The sequence below is a fragment of the Cervus canadensis genome, chromosome 7 (genome assembly GCF_019320065.1).
Source record: "Cervus canadensis isolate Bull #8, Minnesota chromosome 7, ASM1932006v1, whole genome shotgun sequence".
Lineage (NCBI taxonomy): Eukaryota > Metazoa > Chordata > Mammalia > Artiodactyla > Cervidae > Cervus > Cervus canadensis.
In genome coordinates this window covers 58710527-58732699 of record NC_057392.1, presented here as the reverse complement: position 1 = coordinate 58732699, position 22173 = coordinate 58710527, and the positions used below count along the sequence as shown (strand labels likewise).

At 51.0% G+C, this 22173-nt stretch overlaps 2 protein-coding genes across 5 annotated transcripts; both read left to right on the top strand.

Moving 5' to 3' along the window:
• Positions 1–906: 906 nt before the first annotated feature.
• Positions 907–9973, top strand: AP2M1 (adaptor related protein complex 2 subunit mu 1). Of its 4 annotated transcripts, XM_043473558.1 has the most exons (13): positions 950–1102; positions 3084–3200; positions 4379–4384; positions 5006–5271; positions 5991–6073; positions 6487–6492; positions 6684–6819; positions 6910–7051; positions 7557–7676; positions 7781–7916; positions 8019–8116; positions 8599–8710; positions 9364–9973. In XM_043473558.1, the coding sequence occupies exons 2-13, from the start codon at positions 3127–3129 to the stop codon at positions 9496–9498; spliced, it is 1314 nt and encodes a 437-aa protein (XP_043329493.1). In that variant the 5' UTR covers positions 950–1102; positions 3084–3126; the 3' UTR covers positions 9499–9973. The 4 variants fall into 4 exon arrangements, with proteins under 4 accessions (XP_043329495.1, XP_043329497.1, XP_043329493.1 ...); XM_043473560.1 differs by lacking the exon at positions 4379–4384 and having other exon boundaries at positions 907–1102; XM_043473561.1 differs by lacking the exon at positions 6487–6492.
• Positions 9974–11924: 1951 nt separating this feature from the next.
• ABCF3 (ATP binding cassette subfamily F member 3) lies at positions 11925–19928 on the top strand. The gene is made up of 21 exons (XM_043473557.1): positions 11925–12102; positions 12335–12482; positions 12617–12696; positions 13164–13210; positions 13377–13474; positions 13573–13695; positions 13865–14131; positions 14445–14525; positions 14614–14673; positions 14771–14827; positions 14940–14962; positions 15073–15128; positions 15242–15442; positions 15542–15618; positions 17696–17740; positions 17822–17954; positions 18557–18645; positions 18748–18839; positions 19016–19148; positions 19286–19373; positions 19462–19928. Exons 1-21 carry the CDS (start codon positions 12030–12032, stop codon positions 19618–19620), a joined length of 2130 nt encoding a protein of 709 aa, XP_043329492.1. The 5' UTR covers positions 11925–12029; the 3' UTR covers positions 19621–19928.
• The last annotated feature ends 2245 nt before the right edge of the window (positions 19929–22173 follow it).

Genomic DNA, 22173 nt, shown 5'->3' with positions numbered 1-22173 from the left:
AACTAGGTTTGCCGTTTCTTGCCTTTGCTTCCTCTCATGATGGGTTCGGCCCTGCCTAGGGAAGGCAGCATGGTATCTCTCCCTACAGAAAGAGAAGAGCCAACAGATGTTCTTCAGGTCCTGCAAGAACCAGCCAGGCCTTTCATGTACAAGGATTGGCTCTGTCTCCTCTCAGCTTGGATGTGAAGGTTATTCCTCAAAGAAGGGATTTCAAATCCCATGTCCAGTTAAACTCAAATTGCCAACAGTTTTCTAAGCCACATATATGCCTGTCAGTAGAAGACACACAGGTCCTGACCTTGAGGACCTCACAGTCCCATAGGTATATAGTTTTCAAACATATTTTGAAAAATTTTAGCTTTTCTTCTAAATATTTGATTCCTTACTCCCTGCCCCCTACCTTAAGTCTTGATTTCTGGGAAAAGGCTCATGTCTAGAACAAATATACAAAGTAAAAAAGCTTGGGAAAATCAGAGGTGATGTTATAAAGCAGTTAACTCAGCACAAACACTTTTACTGCCAAGTCCTCTGTGTGTGTGTGTGTGTGTGTGTGTGTGTATAAAATGACAATAAAAAAAAAAAATGACAATCAGTCCTCAGACTCTGGAGACTGAAAGGCCTACAGCAATCCAAGACTTAACAGATGGGCTTCAACAAATGGCAGTAATCCTCTGAGGCTCTCACAAACTCTGAAAGAGGAACAAGAGGGATTGCAGAGACTACAATTCCCAGAATGCTCATTGAGGAAAAGGAAGTGAGTATAGCAGCGTATTCTGGATTGTGTATTTCGGGTGGGGCCGAATAAAGCCACTCCTACTCCTCCCCCAAGGCACGCCTAGCCCCTCCTTCGGGTCTCGAAGGCTGTCGGTAGTTGTAGTTCTACCAAACTTACGGCGCTTAAAATTGTAAGAGATAAGGCCGAGAGGCCTGTCGGGATTTGTAGTCTGCGCCGCCGGCGGATGCGCACGCGCAGCTGAGGCCGGGGCGGGGCAGCAACACTGCAGTGAAAGCCGAGGCAGCGGGCAGGCGAGCAGGGGGCGGGCGGACATCTTGGGATCCGGAGAGTGGCCGGGCCGACCGAGCAGAGGGCCGCGGACACCAGGTGAGCTCGGGATCTGGCTATACGGGGGTGAGGGAGGACGCCTCCCTGGGTGCCCAGCTTTGCCGTTCACTGCACTGAGCTACGCGGAAAGCAGCCCACACCCAGGAGTGGCCTCAGCCTTCAGATCGGAGAAGGAGCTGACGGCGGGGCGGGGGCGCCCGGGGCGCGGTTGCAGGACGGGCGCGGAGCGGTGCCCTCCACCTGACCTGCCCGGAGCTTCGCTTGAGAGGGGACCCTCCTGGAATCCTCCCAGACAGGGCCGCCGCGCGGCGGCCCCCTGAGATCGTGACAGCCTCCTAGCCCTCGGCGCCTACTCCTCCCGGGGCAAGGACAATTCCCCCATTCCCTAGGACAGTGACACCTCCTTGTGCCGCCTCCTTGGACTGTGACAAGCTCCCTACCCTGCGGCACCCTCTCCTTGCAGTTCAGTGACAGGCCCCGCACGCCGTGGAACCATCTTTACCCGTGATGTCCTCCTCCCCAGAGCGAAAAGCCCACCACTCGCGCATGCTTTTACACCTGTATCCCACAGCAAGCTACGTCTCTCCAGCTTTCCCTTATTCACCACTGTTGGTCTCACCCTGCCGTTTTCTTCTCTTCAAAGCCTTGACCTTTGCCATACTGGAAACTTTTCTCCAGGTGCCCCCACCAGCTATGTTGCTGCTGTAGGCTCACCTGAGTACACTGCCTGGCTGTTGCTGCCAGTCTATCCCCTAACTAAATATTCCTTTCCTGACCTGGGCCCCCATCTCTGCTTCTCTGATGCCCTGAGCTCCCTACCACCTGATCCCTGTGAACTTGCTTCTTTGCCCAGGGCTCTACCTCCATTTTGCCCTTTCTCTCCTGGTCTCTGGGACCCAAGAATGGGAAGTGTCCACCACTTTGAAAGACTTCTCATTCTCTCAGCCTGGTAAACCTTGACTGCTATAGTAATACACTTTATTTTCCAGTTTAGAAATTGAAAGTCTCCTAAACTGCCCCCCTTGTGAAATTAACACCAAGGCTAATCCAGGAAATCTAGAACTAAATTAACCCTTTTTCTCTTTGCAAACAATCTAAATTAGTTGGACCCAAATAATTTAGATAATTCCGGGATTCTGCCCCTTGTTTTTAGGCATTCAGGCTAGAAATGAATTATGTTGCAGGTCTGGAATCAGAATTTCCACTGGAAGGATCTGTTGATCTTATGAACCTGCTCACCCCTTCCTCCCCACACCCCTGTATTCTTATTTACTTGGGAGCTGAGGGGGAGCTTCTCTATTTAAAAGAGAGGTGGTCAGAAATAACTAACAAGCTGCTTGGGTCACTGAAGTATAGTCTGTCAGGGCTGGGGCCTTTCTACTCTGCTCTTTTGCTTGTTTATTTGACTGCCTGGGAGAGGTTGGAGCCGCACTCCTGGGTTGATGTCAGGGCCTTAGGGCTGTCTTCTCTCCTCGCCAATCCCTGCACACCCTTTCCTAGAACGTTTAGACTTTTGTGAATTAGAGAGCCAGAGGTTCAGGCCCTGCTGCCTTCTCTGAAGGGTAGTTGAGCCTGAGAGACTAGCGATCCTAAAGCTTTGCCTGGGGGCCCCAGGCCTGAACCAGCTGGAGTAATTCCTACCGCCATTCCTGCAGCCGCAGGCAGGCCTTTGCAGTGACTCACCAGCTCGAGCCTGATTGAGAGTCTGCACAGGAAGGGGCCTTGCTGAGCTCAGCCCTGTGAAAGGGGGAGGGGGCACTCTGGGCTCAGTCCCAGGAAAGGGAGGGTCAGAATGGCCTTAGAATCCTGGGCCTAAGTCCCTCTCCTTTTCTCCCTTCCAGTGTGGGATAAACAGGAACTAGGGCCTGGCGAAAGGGAGGGGCTTGGCTAAAAGGACTGTAGGGTCACTTGCTGGAGGGTTGAGTCAGGAAAAAGGCCCAACCAGTGACCTGGACAGCCCCTTAGGGGACAGTGGCTTGGATTCTGCCGCCTTCCCTTACCCTGCCCCCACCTATCCTAGGTCTCTTCTCAGAGCGATGGGCTGCGAAGACTGAACTGCCGCCATGATTGGAGGCTTATTCATCTATAATCACAAGGGGGAGGTGCTCATCTCCCGGGTCTACCGAGATGACATCGGGTGAGTGCCCTGGCTGAGCCAGCTGTGCCCCTACTCCCATCCCTCCTCTCCAGCATGCAGGGCCAGGTCTCTTTCTCCCAGAGGCTTGATCTGGACTATTCCCCACCCCTTGCTGCATCCTGGATGCTCAGCTATTACAGCCTGGTTCCCATTAGGTCTGGTGGTATTGGCCAGGCAGCCAGTTGTTGGTCACTCAGTGGGACCTGTGAAATGGCAGGACCCCCACAGTCCTAGGAACTCTTACCCTTGCTGCCTCCTGTTTCCCGTAGTGACAGACCTAGTTTCTGGAGATGAGTGCTTTTGCTTGAATGGTTGATCCCTCCTTTGAGAAGGAAGATCTGTCTCTAGTGGGTGGAATTAGTGGTCAGGCTGGCAGTACTAATCTAAGTCTTGCTCTCAGAAGCCCTTCTTGTGGTGAGAGCCTTCACTGGACTCGAAAGCCTCTCCAGGCTGCCAAATCCTCTCCCACTGCCTTTCTCAGGAGTCAGGCTGCTGACTCAGCTGTTTTCAGTTCCTCTGGGCCACTCCAGGAAGAGGTGGTGAGCAAGCCTGAGGCATTCTCTGGGTCACCAAGAGATGGGCAGGCAGCCTGGGCTGCCTTTCTGGTCTATCAGAGTAGACTGGGAACATCTCCTTGTCCTGTGTCCCTCAGACCTCCACAAGGAGACACAGCCTTACTTATTCTGCCCCACCCTGCATGCCACTGATCTTCCCTGACAGAGGGGACTTGTCCTAGCCTCAGGAGCTCTGATGAGATGAGGTTCCTCTGGTTCATGCTGCCCTGTTTTTCTTCCTGGAATTGCTTAGACTAGGCAGTCAGAGATGGGCCTGCTACAGTGGCTCCCAGCTTCGTGGCTAATGGGGATAGCCTGGCCTTTGTGCCTGTTTGTTGGCGTGGTGGGGGGGCATGAGCTCGAGACATGGCAACGCCTGGCTTGCCTGTAGCCATCCACACCCCTCCTCCGGCCCTAGAGGGCCTGGCTGAGCTGACCAGGGCACACACCGTCTTGCATGCCTTGCTGTGCGCTCCACCCCTTGCCTGTTGCCCATCTGCTTCCGCCGCATGGTGTGTGCTGCCCACCCCACTGTGTTGTGTGTCTAACCCTCTCTCTCGTTACTGTCACTCTCCTCTTCTCGGTGGCGTCATTTCTCTCATCCCATCTCATTGGCTGCCGTAGCAATAGGTAAGCGGCCTGTCAAGCTGCTGCCCAGGCACAGGTGGGTGGGGGGCCCTGCCCCCCCATCACTGTTCTCTTCATTCTTTTTTTCATCCCTGAACTTGCCTTGGAATTAGATCCTGGACAAGCATAGGTGACCCAGTTCTGTGACCCCTTGGCTTTTCCCTCAGTATATTAGAGCCTTCTCTGAAGGCATGCTGGCTTTGCTACCTTCTGGAGGACTCAATCTTCCCCGCTGGTGGGAAGACTGGAGAAGACGCAGGGTCTCTCTCTTTTCTGGGCCTGGAGCTTACTGAGAAGCTATAGAGGTGGCAGCAGGGAAACTGCAGCCAGGCTTGGGAGTCAGGAACGTATTTCTCTAAATCCAATAGACCTCACTTTACTATCTGCCCTACTGTCACTGGCTCTTGATTTCCCTCTCTCTCATGGCCAGATGTCAGCCTGGCTCTGGCCCTTCTCTCGGGCCCCTGCTGGGAGGAGTCTTAGGAAACTGGCCCGACAGTTAAGGCATTGGCTTTCGAGTCAGGCTTCAGCAGAGAGGAGGGTGGCTATTTGTTAGCAGCTGTGGTTGATCTCCACGGAGTGAGGTTTGCATGTCCTGAGCAGCCTCTGTGCACTCTTTCTCAGGAGGAATGCAGTGGACGCCTTTCGGGTCAATGTTATCCACGCCCGGCAGCAGGTGCGCAGCCCCGTCACCAACATCGCTCGCACCAGTTTCTTCCATGTTAAACGGTCCAACATCTGGCTGGCAGCTGTCACCAAGCAGAATGTCAATGCTGCCATGGTCTTCGAATTCCTCTATAAGATGTGTGATGTAATGGCTGCCTACTTTGGCAAGATCAGTGAAGAGAACATCAAGAACAATTTTGTGCTCATATATGAGCTGCTGGATGGTGAGGCTGGTGGGGCAGTGGGTCCAGGGTGGGGATAAGCCTGGTGGGGCCTGGCCTGGAGGTGGGAGTAGGTCTGAGGCTCACTCCAGTACCCTCTAAACTTTCTTTCTTATATGGGCTTTTGAACCGGGAGGAGGACAGTCCAAATCCAGACCTAAAGACTGATCTGAAGTGAATACAGAAATAGGTTAGCGAGTAGAGGTGGGGGAAGACCGAAAGGTCTTTTGGTGGCTGGTCATCCTGCTGTTCAGTTAAGCACATTTCATCCTCTTAACCTTGTGGTTTGGGCCTTGCTACACTGACTGTCCTACCAGCTTTCCATCTCAAGAGCTGCCTCAGAGCCTGGATGAGGATGTGATATTACGGGTTCCTCTGGATGCATTGTTACCTCTGTAGGGTATGATTTAAGTGAACTGAGTCCTTCCACCTTCCCACATCAGCTCTCTGTATTTTAAGGGCTTGGGGCTTCTGGACTTCTTACCCACTGAGCATGTGACTTCTGGTTCTTTTTCTATTTTAAAAAAATGTGATGTTTTAACTGTTTTCTTATAAAGCATAAATTCTAGAGTAAATGCTACAAAGCTAGAAAAATCTTGCTGTAGATGATGCTACAATGTTTTTTAGAGCTATGCTGGCCAGATGTATCCAGGCCAGGGGAGGGATGGGAAGTAGGAGCCTTCAGCTTTTTCTAGGAGTTGATGAATCCCTTCCTTTTGCAGAGATCCTAGATTTTGGCTACCCACAGAACTCGGAGACAGGTGCACTGAAAACCTTCATCACCCAACAGGGCATCAAGAGCCAGGTACTCAAATTGTCCAGGCTATAGTCAGGGTGAAGCCCAGCCTCCTTTCATCCCAGCTGGCCCCCAAGCCTTTTCTGAGCTGACTCATGAGCCCATCCCTGATAGGAAGGGCTGGCCTGAGCCTTCTGCCATGACTGCAGGCCTGTTCTGCTCTGTGTGGCCTTCTCCCACCCCTGGAGCTTGCCAGCTCAGCATCTCTGTTACTGGGAATACAGCTCAAGCAGTTTCCTTCTGTGTAGAGGGGAGGGGGGTGTAGGCTGCTCTGGAGGCTTGATATTGCTCAGAAGGAGAGAGCCTGGGCCCCCTTCTAGGATCCAGGCCTCATAGCCTTCTCCTCCTTTTCTGCCTGCCTCTTCCCATCTGCGCTCATCTGCTGCTTCCTGTGGGCACCGTGTTGGCTCTCTGTTCTCCAGCATCAGGTAAGCTGTTCCCTCAGCTTCCACCCTTGCAGCTTTGCTCAGTTTTCTCCAGGCCCTGCCCCGTGGGGGAAGATGGGTCACACAGTGTGGACTAGAAGGGTGAGGGGATGAGGGTGGAGTAGGGATGGAGATAAGAAAATTGAAGGGGGCGAGGAGTGAGGCCTTGTTGTTTGTCTCTGCGCCCCATGTAGACAAAAGAAGAGCAGTCTCAGATCACCAGCCAGGTGACCGGGCAGATTGGCTGGCGGCGGGAGGGCATCAAGTATCGCCGGAATGAGCTCTTCCTGGATGTGCTGGAGAGTGTGAACCTCCTCATGTCCCCGCAAGGTGAGGGCCCTCGTGTGATGAAACTGGAGGGGATCTAGGGCAGGATATTGGTCCTGACTCAGCTGCTTCTGGTTATCTGTCCATCACCAGGGCAGGTCCTAAGCGCCCATGTGTCAGGCCGGGTGGTGATGAAGAGCTATCTGAGTGGCATGCCTGAGTGCAAGTTTGGAATGAATGACAAGATCGTCATTGAGAAGCAAGGCAAAGGCACAGCTGATGAAACAAGCAAGAGGTACCTGAAGCAGGGTAGCTGGTGGGAGAGGGTGGACCTTGGATGGCTGAGCAGAGCCTGGTGAATCGCAGGTTCCTTCTAGATTTCATGTCTGCAGTAACGCAAACTCTCACTTCCCAAGGGTGTGCTTGGCTGGTTGCTCTTGGTATCTGTGTTGAAGAGATGAGAGGGTTATCCTCACCCTCCTCAAGAGTAAGCCCCTTTTTTTGGTCCCAAGGACCAAGATTCTTCTCTACGTACTGATGGCCTCTGTCCAGTGTGCCTGAATCTTTTGTGTTCCACACAGCAGAACTCTCAAAAGATAATGAGTTTGCAAAGCTTCCACTCATCCATAACTCTAGGAAAGGGACCCCCAAGTGAGAAAGCTGCATTCTGGCAGCTTTCCATAGATTACAGTGCAAGCCTTGTCCAGGCTGTTGGAGCCTTTGTGGGTGGGGTAGTCTCCCAGCCCGACTCACTGCTGCCATCCTCGTGTACCAACAAGACCTTCTATCCCTGCTTGCAGCGGGAAGCAATCAATTGCCATTGATGACTGCACCTTCCACCAGTGTGTGCGACTCAGCAAGTTTGATTCTGAACGCAGCATCAGCTTTATCCCACCAGATGGAGAATTTGAACTCATGAGGTGCCATTGGGGTGTGAGGAGCAGGGGTTGCTATTGGCAGAGAGCGGGGAGAGGGGGGAGGACAGGCTCTGCTGTGCCAACCTAAAGCTGTCACACCCCTGAAGGTATCGCACCACCAAGGACATCATCCTTCCTTTTCGCGTGATCCCACTAGTTCGGGAAGTGGGACGCACCAAGCTGGAGGTCAAGGTGGTCATTAAGTCTAACTTCAAACCCTCACTACTGGCTCAGAAGATTGAGGTAAGGATAAGGGGCTTAGGGAGGAGGAAGCACTTGTCTCTAAGAATAAAGGCAGGTGATTCAGGATTTGACAGAGCTCCCTGACACGTGTGTCACTTCTAGGTGCGGATCCCAACCCCACTGAACACTAGCGGGGTGCAGGTAATCTGCATGAAGGGGAAGGCCAAGTATAAGGCCAGCGAGAACGCCATCGTGTGGAAGTGAGTTTTTCCTTCATGAGGGCACAGCAGGGCTCAAGAAGCCTTCGTGTACCCTCTTGTTAAGTGTCACCTTTGTGTGTGTGTGTGTGTGTCTCCTGGAGCCCCTGGTTGTGTTCTCCTTCCTTATACCTCTGTGCAGTTGTGCACATGCCTGCACTGGGGTACATGCATGCACGCTTTTATCATGATTCTTTACTGTTTCCCCATTTGCCCTTGTACCTCTGTGAAGTAGAGAGCCAGGGATAGCTTGGCCATGTATCTAAGCAGAAACTGCATGCAGCCCGCAGTGTTAAAGGAATAACAGACCCAAGGTTTCATAGCAAGAGGTTATCAGAGTCCTCACCACCTTGCCTTGCCCTGGCACCTCCTCTGAGTTTCTGGGTTCTTTCCCCCCCACAACCTCCTCAAAGGGGCCGCAACCCCCCTTAAAGCTTTTCTAAGCTACCAGGGGCCCATGCTGCCTGTTGACCCTGTGTTTCTAGGATCAAGCGCATGGCAGGCATGAAGGAATCCCAAATCAGCGCTGAGATTGAGCTGCTGCCCACCAACGACAAGAAGAAATGGGCTCGACCCCCCATTTCAATGAACTTTGAGGTACGGCAGAGAAGGGGCCTAGAGCAGTGTGTGCTAGGAAAGACCTTAGAAATCCTTCCAGTCAATCTCTGCGCCTACCACCTTGCTGATGACGAAACTGAGACCCCTGAGAGAAGTGATTTCAATTCACAGACCCATTCCTTCCCCTGCAGGCCTCGTAGAAATTGATATTCACACTGACAAAAATCTTTGACTTCCTTTGGCTTGTCATAAAACAGTTCTTAGGAAAAACTGAGATTGCTTGCATGCTTGGTAAGACACAAGACAGGAAAGTGGGCTGACTTTGCTTTGTACATATTAGATATGTAATTTTTTCCACCTTACTGTTTAAGTCCATAAAACTGAGCAGGATAAGTATATTCTAAGGCAGGTCTTTGGTTTGCTGTCACCTGCTGATTAAAGGAATTGATTCAAGTTGTCACAGGCAGGGTCTGACTTCAAACCCAAACGATAGATTGCTCGTTATGCTTTCTTCTTTAGTAACCTCTTAGAGGACCCCTCACCATCCCAGCTTCCCACAGCTTCTTTCAGGGTCCCAATCATTCAAACCCCTCTAGTAGAGAGATGAGGTAGGGCAGAGCTGTGAAACTTCCCCAAGGAGACCGGCTATGAAAGGAAGGCCACATTCCTAACTGGAGCTATCCCTTGCCCAGGTGCCATTCGCACCTTCTGGCCTCAAGGTGCGCTACTTGAAGGTGTTTGAACCGAAGCTGAACTACAGCGACCACGATGTCATCAAATGGGTGCGCTACATTGGCCGCAGCGGCATTTATGAGACCCGCTGCTAGCTGCCTGGTGGCCGCTAGCCCACCTCTCCACCCACCCTCTTCCACAGGTCTGGGTGCTCTCGGCCACCACACATCAGTGTCTCCTCCCTCCTGCTTTGCTGCCTTCCCTTTGCACCAGCCCCTGAGTCTAGGTCTGGACCAACCACATTGCAAGTGGGACTGGTGGAGCAGTCCCTGGGCTCCCTGAACGGGGTGGTTTCAGAGGCTCCTGCTCCACCATCCATCTGCCTGCCCTAGCCCACTGCCAGGCTCTTGAGTTCTGTGACCAAAGCCAAGTGGGCTCCTTCTCCTCCCCTCTCCTATGGCCACATCTCTGGAGTGGGAGGGTTGGCTGCCCCTCACCTCGGAGCTCCCCCAAAGGCCAGTAACGGATCCCCAGCCCTCAATTCCTACTCTGCTTTGGGATAGTGTGAGCTTCATTTTGTACACGTGTGACTTCGTCCAGTTATAAACCTAATAAACTGTGTAGAACGGAGCTGCTGGCTAAGTGTTGAAGTGGGAGCTATACGGGGAGAGGGTTTGGTGGGACTGCCCCTCCCCTGTCTTAACTCAGCCTTGAGTGGAATTCTCTTCTGAACTCTTTTGTCATATCTTAATTGTTAGGTCCTTCAGGGCCAACCAAGCCCTTACCTGACAGGTATTTCCCCCAGAACTCCCTCCTGATAGCCTCAAGGGCAAGCAGCCCCACCTGGCCCCAGTTCCCTGATGGTAGAGATTCTTACCTAACATCATCCTCAATTTTAGGCAGGTATTTTTCTAATTAGCAGAGATTAAGCAAGGTTTACATTGGTCTTGTGAGCCATCCTTAGAAACTGACTGATCTCTTTTAATTTTATCCTCTTCCCAGTTCAAGCTTCCCAGACCTTGGTGGGTATGTTGTAAAAAGGAAAAATTTCACTCTTCCCGGGCCTCTTACAGGCTCCCCCTGCCCCCTGTGGCTGAGGGGTAAAGAATTCACCTGCAGTGCAGGAGACCAGGCTTCGATCCTGTGTCAGCAAGATTCCCTGATGGAGGAAATGGCAATCTGCTCCAGTGTTCTTGCTTGGAAAATCCCATGGACAGAGGAGCCTGGCAGGCTACAATCCATGGGGTCACAGAGTCAAAGGCGACTAAACATGCAGGCAGGCCTCTTAGATAATTCCTCCCTCTATGCCTCCCCCTCGCCAAAGAATTGTGTGAACAGGACCCTGAGGGGAGTGCTCCATATTCTGCTAAATGTGTTGGAGCAAAGATCTGCCATCACCAGTTTTCCCTTGCTTGGTCTCTGCCTTTTTAAACCTAAGAAATCTATTAAGAGAAAATTTCAAACAAGTAGAAAATATATAATGAACTCCCATCATAGTGGTTCAACTTGTGATCAGCTCTTTAATGTCACATCCAATCTGTTCATGCTTAATTCAAGTGTCCTACAAAAATGTCACAACTTACATCTGGATCCAAACAAGGTCCACCAATCGGTGGATGCTTCTTAAATCTTAAAAGCCATAAGTTCTTTCTCAGGTTTTACAATGTTGTTGAAGAAACCAGATAGTTCTGTAGTTTCCCTGTTAGGATTCCTCTTTCCCTGTGTTTCAAATAAAATGGACATCTTGTAATATTCCTCAATGACAAAACGATGAATGGGTGTGACTTTAAGTGACAATTTTGGAGCCAGTTTGGAAGAAAAGTCACATTAAATGTGAAGCGGTAGCATTTTCAGGAAATGCCCAACTTCTACCTGAGGGAAACAGTGAAAGGCAATAGCCTTTTCCTTTCACTGAGACTCAGGTTGCGGAGAAGTCTGCTTTGGGTGTAGGTTGGGAATAATAAATACTAATAAAATTACACAGACCTTGTCGATCTGGTTTTCTTGCCCAGTGGCGGTCAGTGAGGTAGTGCCTGGGGGTGATGGAAGGCCCAAAGGGCGTTACTCGCTTAAGTCTGCTGAGCCGTCAAGTGTCAGAGGTCGCGGGCGGGCTGGCTATCTGATCAAGACAAGCAGCCCATAGGGCCTGAAAACCGAACAAAATCCACGACTGCACAAAAAGGGGCCAGGGGCTTCTGAGCGCTCAGGCACCAGCGTGAGTCAGCAATGCTCTCAGCGGGCTCCACAATGGACAGGCACGCAGTGGCTGACGCGCCTCTGGGGAGCATGTAGAATCTAGCAAGGCCAATGTGCTTTATCGACCGCCCTTCTCGGGAGGTTCCCTTCATGGCCTGATAAGCCGCGAGCTTCCCCGCACCCCGCCCTCGCCGCCTGCAAGATCTCCACCTCCCAGAAGTCTCTGAGAACCGCACATGTGGCTAATTCTTCGGTGGAAAAGAGTCGCGCAAGCGCAGAGAGCGGCTCGGCGTAGACACTGAGCGGCGCTTGCGTACGGTACCGCCAGCTCCGTTCGCCCCGCCCGCCGGGTTCTGCGCGCTCCGCGCCTTTCTTACGTCACCGTTTCGCATGCGCTTTGGTAGGCAGGGCGAGCTTTCGGGGGACCGGTAGGGGGCGGGCCTTGACCGGGGTCTCACGGCGACTGCGCGGACGGGAGCCCGACTGGAACATGGCGACTTGCGCTGAAATCCTGCGGAGCGAGTTCCCCGAAATTGACGGACAGGTCTTCGACTACGTGACGGGTGAGCCGAACCGAATCAACGCGCTGGGGATGCCGAAGTGGAAGTCAGGACGGGGGGAAGTACTAAGGCAGAGCAGTGGCGGGGACCGCCGCTAGGCCTCTCCTCTGTGTGACCTCTTGTCCCGAGGGCCAGTTGGGTCTGGAGCCCGGACTGGGGCCGCAGTACGGGGACCAAGACTGCTTGTATGTCCACCTTATCTGGTATCTTCCTCGTCTTGACACGCCCTCCCTAGGCGTCTTGCACAGCGGCAGTGCGGACTTCGAGTCTGTGGATGACCTGGTGGAAGCTGTGGGGGAACTGTTGCAGGAGGTGTCCGGGGACAGCAAGGATGACGCGGGCATCAGGGCCGTGTGCCAGCGCATGTACAACACTCTGCGCCTGTACGTGCCAGGGCAGGGGGATTCGGGGAGATGGGAGAGCGGACGGTCAGGTGACAAGATGTGAGAGAAGGTCTGATGGCCATAGAGCTTTTTCCTCCACTTCTAACCCATTGCTTTCTATCCCTACCATCAAGGGCGGAACCACAGACCCAGGGAAACAGCCAGGTGCTACTAGACGCCCCCATCCAGTTGTCAAAGATAACAGAGAACTACGGTGAGAGAGAGGGAAGATTGAACTAGCTGCCCTATGTCCTCCACTCCCTACCCATCTGCCCTCTGGGGCTCAGGACTCTTGGTACCTCTTTTCCACAGGACAAGGTTGTAGGAGTTAGTTGATGTCTTTACTGAGGGCAAATGAGCCATTAATAAAGGGATTAAGATTGGCGAGGTCTCCAAGCCCTTGGGTGTGGTAGGACGCATGGGTCTTGGAGCTGGACAGATTTAGGTTCACTCCCCAATTTTGCAGTTTACTAACCTACGGCATGATCTTGTAAGAGGTGCTTAACTGCTCCAAGCCTCTGTATCCTTAATCTGTGAGTTGAGTTTTTAAGTGTTGAGAGAATTGATATCTATCTCTAGGTATCTCTAGATATGTGTCTGTGTCTGATTCATGTTAGTCACGCAAAATGTTAGTGTCCGTTCCCTTAGGGAGAAGGTGACTGCTTTTCTTATCGCTTACAGACTGTGGCACCAAACTTCCAGGCCTGCTAAAGAGGGAACAGTCCTCGGTGAGGAGGGAGAGAAAGAAGAAAGGGAGGGGTCTGTGTCTGTGGTGGGGGTGAGAGTTCGCTGTTTCTAAGTATTGGAGTATGTTCCTGGGGCATTTCTAATTGTCTTTCCCTGAGTCCTTGAGCCTGCACCATAGGATGAAATGGGTTATGTTTGGACCCTTAGACGGTGAATGCAAAGAAGCTAGAGAAAGCTGAGGCTCGATTGAAGGCAAAGCAGGAGAAGCGCTCAGAGAAGGACATACTCAAGACCAGCAACCCTCTGTGAGTTAGTGAAAAGGGCTGAGAAGAGAGCAGAGCAGTCCCAGTTGAGATGGAAGGCTGCTTGGGAGTGCTAAAAGCCATCCATTTCTCCCTTTAAGAGTCTTGGAAGAGGCATCAGCCAGCCAGGCAGGCAGCAGAAAGGAAAGTCGGTTGGAATCATCTGGAAAGAACAAATCCTACGATGTGCGAATTGAGAACTTTGATGTGTCTTTTGGCGATAGGTGAGGGAGTGGCAGTGGGGGAGTGGGGGTGATGGGTTTTTTTTTTTTTACAGTTAAAGGAGAATTTGGAGAGGTGAAATGGGGCAAAGAATAGTTAGATTTCTGTTGTTAAACTTGCTGTGCAGCTATCTCTAGAGCCCCCTTTGTTGTCTTCCTGCTACCCGTGCAGGGTACTGCTGGCTGGAGCAGATGTGAACCTCGCGTGGGGCCGCCGCTATGGGCTGGTGGGTCGGAATGGGCTGGGGAAGACGACGCTGCTGAAGATGCTGGCCACCAGGAGCCTGCGGGTTCCAGCCCACATTTCCCTGCTGCATGTGGAGCAAGAGGTTGCTGGAGACGACACCCCTGCCCTGCAGAGCGTGCTGGAGAGTGACACGGTGCGAGAAGACCTCCTGCGTCAAGAGCGGGAGCTCAGTGCCCAGATTGCCGCTGGCAGGTGAGGGCTCCCTGGGACAGACTGACCAGCAGCAGCCATGCTTCGCAGAGGGCCTGCCACGCTGGCACAATCCACCATTCGAATACCCATCCTAGTAAGCAGCAGAGCTTAGGGTTTGGCACGGTGGGGCTGTGCATTCCTTGTTCCTGGCATGGTGCCCATTGCCCTCACTGCAGTGAGCAGGTCCTTCCTGTCCTCTGTTCCTGCCCCAGCAACAATGCAGCCAGTAGCCTGCTTTGCAGCCGTCCTGAGGTGCAGGATAAAATAGTGAACTTCTCCCGCTCAGCCTGATTGCTCTTCCCCCCATTCTTAGGGCCGAGGGCTCACAAGCTGCGCAGCTGGCAGAAATCTATGCCAAGTTGGAGGAGATTGAGGCTGACAAAGCACCTGCCAGGTATTTAAAATTCCCTTCCTTCCTTCAGATTTTATCTTTCCCATCTGTTACCTGTTCCAACCAGGTTCTTTGATTTCTTCACTCCCAGAGCGTCAGTCATTCTTGCTGGGCTTGGCTTTACCCCCAAAATGCAGCAGCAGCCCACCCGGTGAGTGACCCCTACCATTCTTGGCTCTGAACACTATTGGCGGTGCCTCTGCCTCTTCTCGTGAACACTTGCCCCTGATGCAGCTCTGTCTCTTTAGGGAGTTCTCAGGTGGCTGGAGGATGAGATTGGCCCTGGCCCGGGCTCTGTTTGCTAGGTGAGTCCCCTGGACCTGTGTGTGGATACTGTGGAGGATGAGTTTGGCTCTTGGGAGGTGGCAACAAGTCGCTGACCCGAAACCTCAAACCATGCATTCTTCTTTTCCATAGGCCAGATCTGCTGCTGTTAGATGGTGAGTGTGAAACGCAGCCCCCTGACTTTGGGGTGTAGAAGGGTGGTATTGTCCAAGTTTCTAGTTCTCCAGCCCTTCAATCCCAAACATGTCCTCCCCCGCTTTTCTAGAACCCACTAATATGCTGGATGTAAGGGCCATCCTGTGGCTGGAGAATTATCTGCAGGTGAGTGCCTCCAGGTGTGGAGCAGGTCTGGGGAGTGTCTGCCTCCACGGCCACTGGGGTTTGGGAGCTGATTGCCCTCCCAAACCGGGCCTGCCATCCTGTGACCCCCTCAGACGTGGCCCTCCACAATCCTGGTCGTCTCCCATGACCGCAACTTCCTGAATGCCATAGCCACAGACATCATCCACCTGCACAGCCAGCGGCTGGATGGTTACCGGGGAGACTTTGAGACCTTCATCAAGAGCAAGCAGGAGCGACTGCTCAATCAGCAGCGTGAATATGAGGCCCAGCAACAGTATCGCCAGCATATCCAGGTGGGAGAGCAGGCAGGAGTGGGGACCCACCCTGTCCTATGGATACTAGAGTCGTGGGGGGCGAGGGAGCTGAACATGCCTGAACTTGTCCACCTGCAGGTCTTTATTGACCGGTTTCGCTACAATGCCAACAGAGCCTCCCAAGTGCAGAGCAAACTCAAGATGCTGGAGAAACTGTGAGTACAATGTCCCTAACCGGGCCCTGACTCCTCTAGTTTTATAGGGAATGCCTATAATTCTCATCTTGCCCTCCCTTTTAGATCTCTCCTTTCCTACAAATCAGCTTTAACTTCCTTCCCTGCAGGAAGGCCTGATACTCTGTTACTGCTCTTGGAGAGTTCATCTTGCCCCCAGACCTCGGCAACCATCAGTCTGCTTTCAGTCTATATATTTGCTAATTCTGGGCATTTCATATAGACGGATTTGTACCTGTGACCTTTTTTTATGTCTGGCTTCTTTTGCTTAACGTCATGTTTTTGAAGTTCATCATGTAGCCTGGATTAGTACTTCACTCCTTTTTCTGGCCAGATAATACTTCATTGTACGGTTACTCCACATTTTGTTTAATGATTCATCAGGTGGTGGACGTTCAAATTGTTTCACGTTTTTGGCTGTTAAGAATAATAGTACTGATATGAACAAGTTTTTGTGTGGACATATGTTTTCTATTCTCTTGGGTACATAGCTAGGAATGGAATTGCTGGGTTATGTAATAATTCTATGTTTAAGATTTTGAGGGATTGCCAAACTGTTTTTAACAGCAGCTGCACCATTTTACATTTCTACCAGCAGTATATGAGGATTACAGTTTCTCCACCTCTTTGCCAACATTTATTATCTGTCTTTTGAAGTTTAGTCCTCCTAGTGGATGTGAAGTGATATCTTTTTGGAATCTTAATTTTGTATTTCCCTTGTGACTAATGATGTTGAGCTTTGGAGGCATTTTTTTATTGAAGTATAGTTGATGTGCAATATTATATGTTTCAAGTGTACAACATAGTGATTCACAATTTTTAAAGATCATGTTCCATTTATGCTTGTGATAAAATATTGACTATATTCTCTGTGTTGTGTAGTATATCCTTGTAGCTTATTTTATATCTAGGAGTTTGTATCTTTTAATCCTTTACCCTAGTCTTGCCCCTCTCTCCCTCCCCTCTCCCCACTGGGAACCACTAGTTTATTGTCTATATCTGTGAGTCTGCTTCTTTTTTGTTATATTGACTAATTTTATTTTTTAGTTTCCACATATAAGTGAGGTGTACCATACAGTATTTCTTTTTCTCTGACTTACTTCACTTAGCATAGTCTTCAAGTCCATTTACCGTGGTACAAATGGCAAAATTTCCTTCTGTTTTTTTTTTTTTTTTTTTCCCTTCTGTTTTTATGGCTGAGTTGTTGTTCCGTCACTAAGTCATGTCCGACTCTTTGCGACCCCAGGGACTGCAGCACCCCAGGCTTCTCTGTCCTTCACTGTCTCCCGGAGTTTGCTCAAATTGATGTTCATGAGTTGTTGATGCTATCTAACCATCTCATCCTCTACTGCCCCCTTCTCCTGTTGCCTTCAGTCTTTCCCAGCATTAGGGTCTTTTCTAATGAATTGGCTTTTTGCATCAGGTGGCCAAATATTGGAGCTTCAGCCTCAGCATCAGTCCTTCCAGTGAATATTCAGGCTTGATTTCCTTTAGGATTGACTGGTTTGATCTTATAGTCCAACGGACTCTCAAAAGTCTTCTGTAGCACCACAATTCAAAAGTATCAATTCTTTGATGCTCAGCCTTCTTTTTGATCCAGCTCTCACATTCGTACATGACTACTGGAAAAACCATAGCTTTGACTATACAGACCTTTGTCAACACATTGTATATGTGTCTGAATATGTATATCCATTCATCTGTGGATGGATGGACACTTAGGTTGTTTCTGTGTCTTTGCTATTGTAAACAATATAGCTGTAAACACAAGGGTGCATGTATCTTTTCCAATCAGTATTTCTTTTTTTTTTCGGATATATACCCAAGAGAGTATTGGAAGTTTAATCTTGAAGCAACATTTCTAGACATACAGGTGGTAGGGGAGCTTAAAATTCTAAGGCTTAGGATCTTGTGATGTTGAAACATATAGTATATTAACTGGGAGAACAAAAAGCTACCCCCCAAAAAAACTTCTGTTTTCAGCATATGTATTACTTGTATGAAAAGAACAAATCCATTTTTTAAAGTCACAAATCTAGTCTGTCTCCTATCTCCTCAGACCAGAGCTGAAACCTGTGGACAAGGAGCTGGAGGTAGTGATGAAGTGAGTGCTGGGTCAGAGGGGCAGGTGGGGAAATTCTTGTTTCTGGGGCTGCCGTTACGCTCATCATCCCACCTCCTGCAGGTTCCCCGATGGATTTGAGAAGTTCTCACCACCAATCTTGCAACTGGATGAGGTGGACTTCTACTACGACCCAAAGCACATCATCTTCAGCCGTCTCTCCGTCTCTGCCGATCTTGAATCCCGCATCTGTGTGGTATGGCTACCTTCTCTGTTCCGTGAGCTGGGACTGGACTCTCCCAGTGTGGAGATTGTGTTGTGGGTTGGTCGTGTGGGAGAGAAGGTCCACAGGAGTAGGAGTCAGAGCCTGGGCCGAGGACTTGGCTGTACTTGTCCTGCTCCCTTTTCCAGCCTCACTGGGCCACTCTGCAGCATAGATAGAGCCTGGCCTGTGGTGTTTTATAAGTACTTAGAGCAGTACTTTGTCTTATTGGTCTCAGCTCTGAGTGTCCTCCCTAACTGTGGAAAATAGAGGAGAGAGCATAGCTCAGGGTCAGACTTGGGATGCTAACTCTGCCATTTCTTAGCTTGGTTACTAAGCAGACTCCTCATTCTTAAAAGGGAGATAATATCCAGCTTGCTCTGCTATTGGGAGAATTAATTCCCTTGCACTTAGTGGGTACTTGGGTATTGGTCCCCTTCACAGCTTTACTGTTTCCTTCATTTTTCTCTACAGTTCCTTAAAAATATGTTTTTTTAGTTGTTGGAGTCACTGGGACTACCTGGGATCTATTCTCATCTCCTCTGCTTCTGTATCCCACTCAGGGATGCTCTTTATATACTCGTGTCTTCTTACAGGTTGGGGAGAATGGGGCTGGGAAGTCTACCATGCTGAAGTTGCTTATGGGGGACCTGACACCTGTTCAGGGCATCAGACATGCTCACAGGTAGGGCCCACACCTCCGCTTTCCAACCCCTCCTGTGCTGTAGCTACACTCCTTTATGGTCATTGCCTTCCATCCCCTCTCCACCTTCCCATCTGTCTGCAGGAATCTGAAGATTGGCTATTTCAGCCAGCACCACGTGGAGCAGCTGGACCTGAATGTCAGTGCTGTGGAATTGCTAGCACGCAAGTTCCCTGGTGCGTTAAGGAATTTGAGCTAAGGAAAGAGGGCTGGGCCTGACGCCTCCCCCTAGGCTTACCTTGCATTGCTGAGTCTGGGTGTAAGGATGTGGGCATTGGAGGTGGGGCTGGGTGGATGGTGAAGGGAGAGAGTTGGGCCTGGAACCCACACGGTGGGGTGGGGCCTATTGCAGGACGGCCTGAGGAAGAGTACCGTCACCAGCTGGGCCGGTATGGCATCTCTGGAGAACTGGCCGTGCGCCCTGTTGCCAGCTTGTCTGGGGGCCAGAAGAGCAGGGTGGCCTTTGCTCAGATGACCATGCCCTGGTGAGCCGCCTTGACTAGAGCTTTGCCCTCCATTTTCCCACTCTTGCCCAATGGAAAATGATTGTCTTGCCTTGGTATCAGAGCTCATTTTCTCCCAGCCCCCCTAACTGCCCACCTTTCTGGGTTCTGCCTTCCAGTCCCAACTTCTACATTCTGGATGAACCCACAAACCACCTGGATATGGAGACCATTGAGGCTCTGGGCCGTGCTCTCAACAACTTCAGGGTGAGTATACCTTCACACTGCCCACTCCTTCCTGGGCCTCAGCACACCTTTGGGCCCCTCTGAGAGCCCTCCGGTCTCTGTCTTGCAGGGTGGTGTGATTCTGGTGTCCCATGACGAGCGCTTCATCCGGTTGGTGTGCCGGGAGCTGTGGGTGTGCGAAGGAGGCGGCGTTACCCGGGTTGAGGGGGGATTTGATCAGTACCGAGCTCTTCTCCAGGAACAGTTCCGCCGTGAGGGCTTCCTCTAGGGCCACGAGGCTGAGGACTGTGCCCAGGACATGGACTGTCTCTCAGACCCCTGGGCCACCATGTAGGCAGTCATCTCCTGCCACGGACTTCCCCCAACTTTGGGGACAGCCTTATTCCTAAATCTCTCTTTTTGACTGGAGCATCCTCTGCACAACCCGGGAGCCCCACCTAAGGGTCTTTGAGGACTGGTCCTCCAAGGGGAAGGGAGTGGGGGGGCTGGCCTCTGGGACTTTAGACCCCTCCCACTGCCCCAGCTGCGACTGGGCTCTGAGTGGCCACTGTGTAAATTAAATCTCCTTGCATCTCCCTTGCTTACTCTGCTGCTGCTGGTGCAGGGCTGCAGTGTTCACCCATGGTTAAGAAGTGCAGTCTCTCTGATTTGGCATTTTCCTGTGACATTTGCGTCTGTCATGTGGAGGAGGCCATGGAAGCATCAGTGTTGCCCCTGAGGGGAGATGTCATTAAAGCTGCTGGGGGTTGGCCTTGCAGTGGACCAGCTTATAATGAAGGGCAGTGTATTCCATCACTGCAGTGCTGCACTCTCCAGGCCAGGCTTAGCTGAAGGGGTCTGGGTTCTGCTGTCTCAGCCCCACTGCTTGAGAGAGTAAGCTGATTCTGTAACCCAGCCTCAGACATGATTTGCCAGCTGCTTTCTCCAGTGATCTCTGGCCCAGGCTCACCCTGCTTCTCTGAATTGGACCCTTTGGGGCCAAAGAGAAAAGTGAGAAACTGTCCCCATTGTGCTTGAGTGGTTTTGTGTTCTTTATTTTTTCTCTTAACTATGTAGAAGAGGCCTGGGAAGTAGGGAATTGAGAATGGGGTCTAAGATAAAAAGAACATTTTGGTTTCAAATTAACCAGTGTTTAAATGGGAGGTGGGGGTTGTTTAACAGTAGTATGATTTATAAATATTATTTCCTGGATACTCAGCCACTGTATGTAATTGTTGTGCAGAAGACACTAAAATTGCTTCCCTCTTAATGACTGGAGAAACCAGCATCAACAGAAAGAACTTGGCTTCGTGGAGAATTGTCATCACAAAGTTCAACCAAGGAATCTTAACCCAGCCACTGCGGGTCTTGTGATATAGGTCGCTGGGGAGGAGACACCTGTCTGGGGGTAAAGGAGGATAAAGCGGAAGGCTCTGCACCAGTGGACTGCACAGCCAGCAGGAGGGGTCACTAAATCTTCCCACTTCCTCAGCCCCTGTCTTGGGAGTCCTCAAGAGGTGGTGTTCTCGGTGTGTCTGTGGCCACATGCATCCTCACACTCCCGAGGACCGCAGGCCCCATCACTGTCTTCCAACCTCAGACCTGCATGTGGGCCAGTTGGGGCCATCCGGGGTAGGGTCTGTGCCTCCCTATTCGTCAGCCCCTTCACCCCTCACCAGCTTGTGGTCCTTGTCTGAGTTTTCCCAATTCTTTAGAGTCCCTGGAAATGCCACTGAAGCTTCAATGGCAGAGTGCTTCTTTGGAGGTGGCTTTGTGTGTTGAGAGCAGTGGAATTGGATCTGTGATCAGATCCCAGCACTATTACTGATAATAGAAGGGCTCACCTATATTAATTAGCCGGGTAGCCATGACAAGTCGACCTTTGAACACCTCCTTGGGGTCTACATAAGCACTCAAAGTGATTCCTCTGTGACCAGTCTATGATTTGGAGGGCCATCATATGAAAAAGCAGTACATTTTTTCTGAGTGACTCCAGAGTAGACAGGTTTGGGTTCAAAGGAAGGAAAAACTTTAACAACTCAAACTGCCTTCTACAGTTCCCAGTCTCTGGAACTGTTCAGCACTATGGCTGTCTAAAGAAGGGCTCTTTCAAATGGGAGACAGCATTAGATGGCCTCTAGGCTGGCTCCCAGTTTTATGACTCCATTAAGTAAGATCCTGTATGTGTGACAATACAGACCTACACTGCAGGCCTTTAGAAAGTTAAGATGAGTGAATTGCAGCAGTTGAGAAAAGACCCTACAATAAGTATGTAAGGTGACTTTGGGGGGATTTGCGGTAGGGAGTTGGGTAGAAAATTCAGGCAGTGTCAGCCTGCTCTTCCAGGAAACACAGAGCAGAGAGAAGGGAGGAATCTGACACAGGGAAGCGCCCCCTTCCACTCTAGAGAGCCTGTCTAACCTCTGCCCCTGGGAGGCTGGTTTTTCCACCAGAGCCTTAACAGTCAGGAGCTGGCCAGGTTGAAAGGCCTCTGCAGTCCTGGCCTCCCTGCTTCTGCTGGCCTTACCACATTCACCAGTGCCTCACGCAGCCTCACTGGGTCCTCTGTGGGAGGGGGAGTGCAGAGGGATCATAGATCCTTCCATACAAGTCTACACAGCAATTGAAGGTACCAGTCGCTTATTTCAACATTGGAATTGCTGTTAAGATTTGTGGGATGTAGACAACTTTAGGTAAGTTCTCACTGGTTTCCAGGCAAATGTAAGCCAAGGAGAAGGGACCATTTACCCTCACTGGCTGTTCTCCAGCCTAGTTTGTCATTTATAACCTAACATCCTACCAAGGGCTTCCCTGGCAGCTCAGCTGGTAAAGAATCTGCCTG

What these genes read in the sequence shown, in the direction of transcription:
- AP2M1 (XM_043473558.1), top strand. Translation starts at nt 3,127, where the DNA reads ATGATTGGAGGCTTATTCATCTATAATCACAAGGGGGAGGTGCTCATC. An exon ending in GAGAACGCCATCGTGTGGAA is followed by an intron (nt 8,117 to 8,598) that starts GTGAGTTTTTCC and finishes CTGTGTTTCTAG; the next exon opens with GATCAAGCGCATGGCAGGCA. An exon ending in CCATTTCAATGAACTTTGAG is followed by an intron (nt 8,711 to 9,363) that starts GTACGGCAGAGA and finishes TCCCTTGCCCAG; the next exon opens with GTGCCATTCGCACCTTCTGG.
- ABCF3 (XM_043473557.1), top strand. Translation starts at nt 12,030, where the DNA reads ATGGCGACTTGCGCTGAAATCCTGCGGAGCGAGTTCCCCGAAATTGAC. An exon ending in ATGTACAACACTCTGCGCCT is followed by an intron (nt 12,483 to 12,616) that starts GTACGTGCCAGG and finishes CCTACCATCAAG; the next exon opens with GGCGGAACCACAGACCCAGG. An exon ending in AGTATCGCCAGCATATCCAG is followed by an intron (nt 15,443 to 15,541) that starts GTGGGAGAGCAG and finishes GTCCACCTGCAG; the next exon opens with GTCTTTATTGACCGGTTTCG.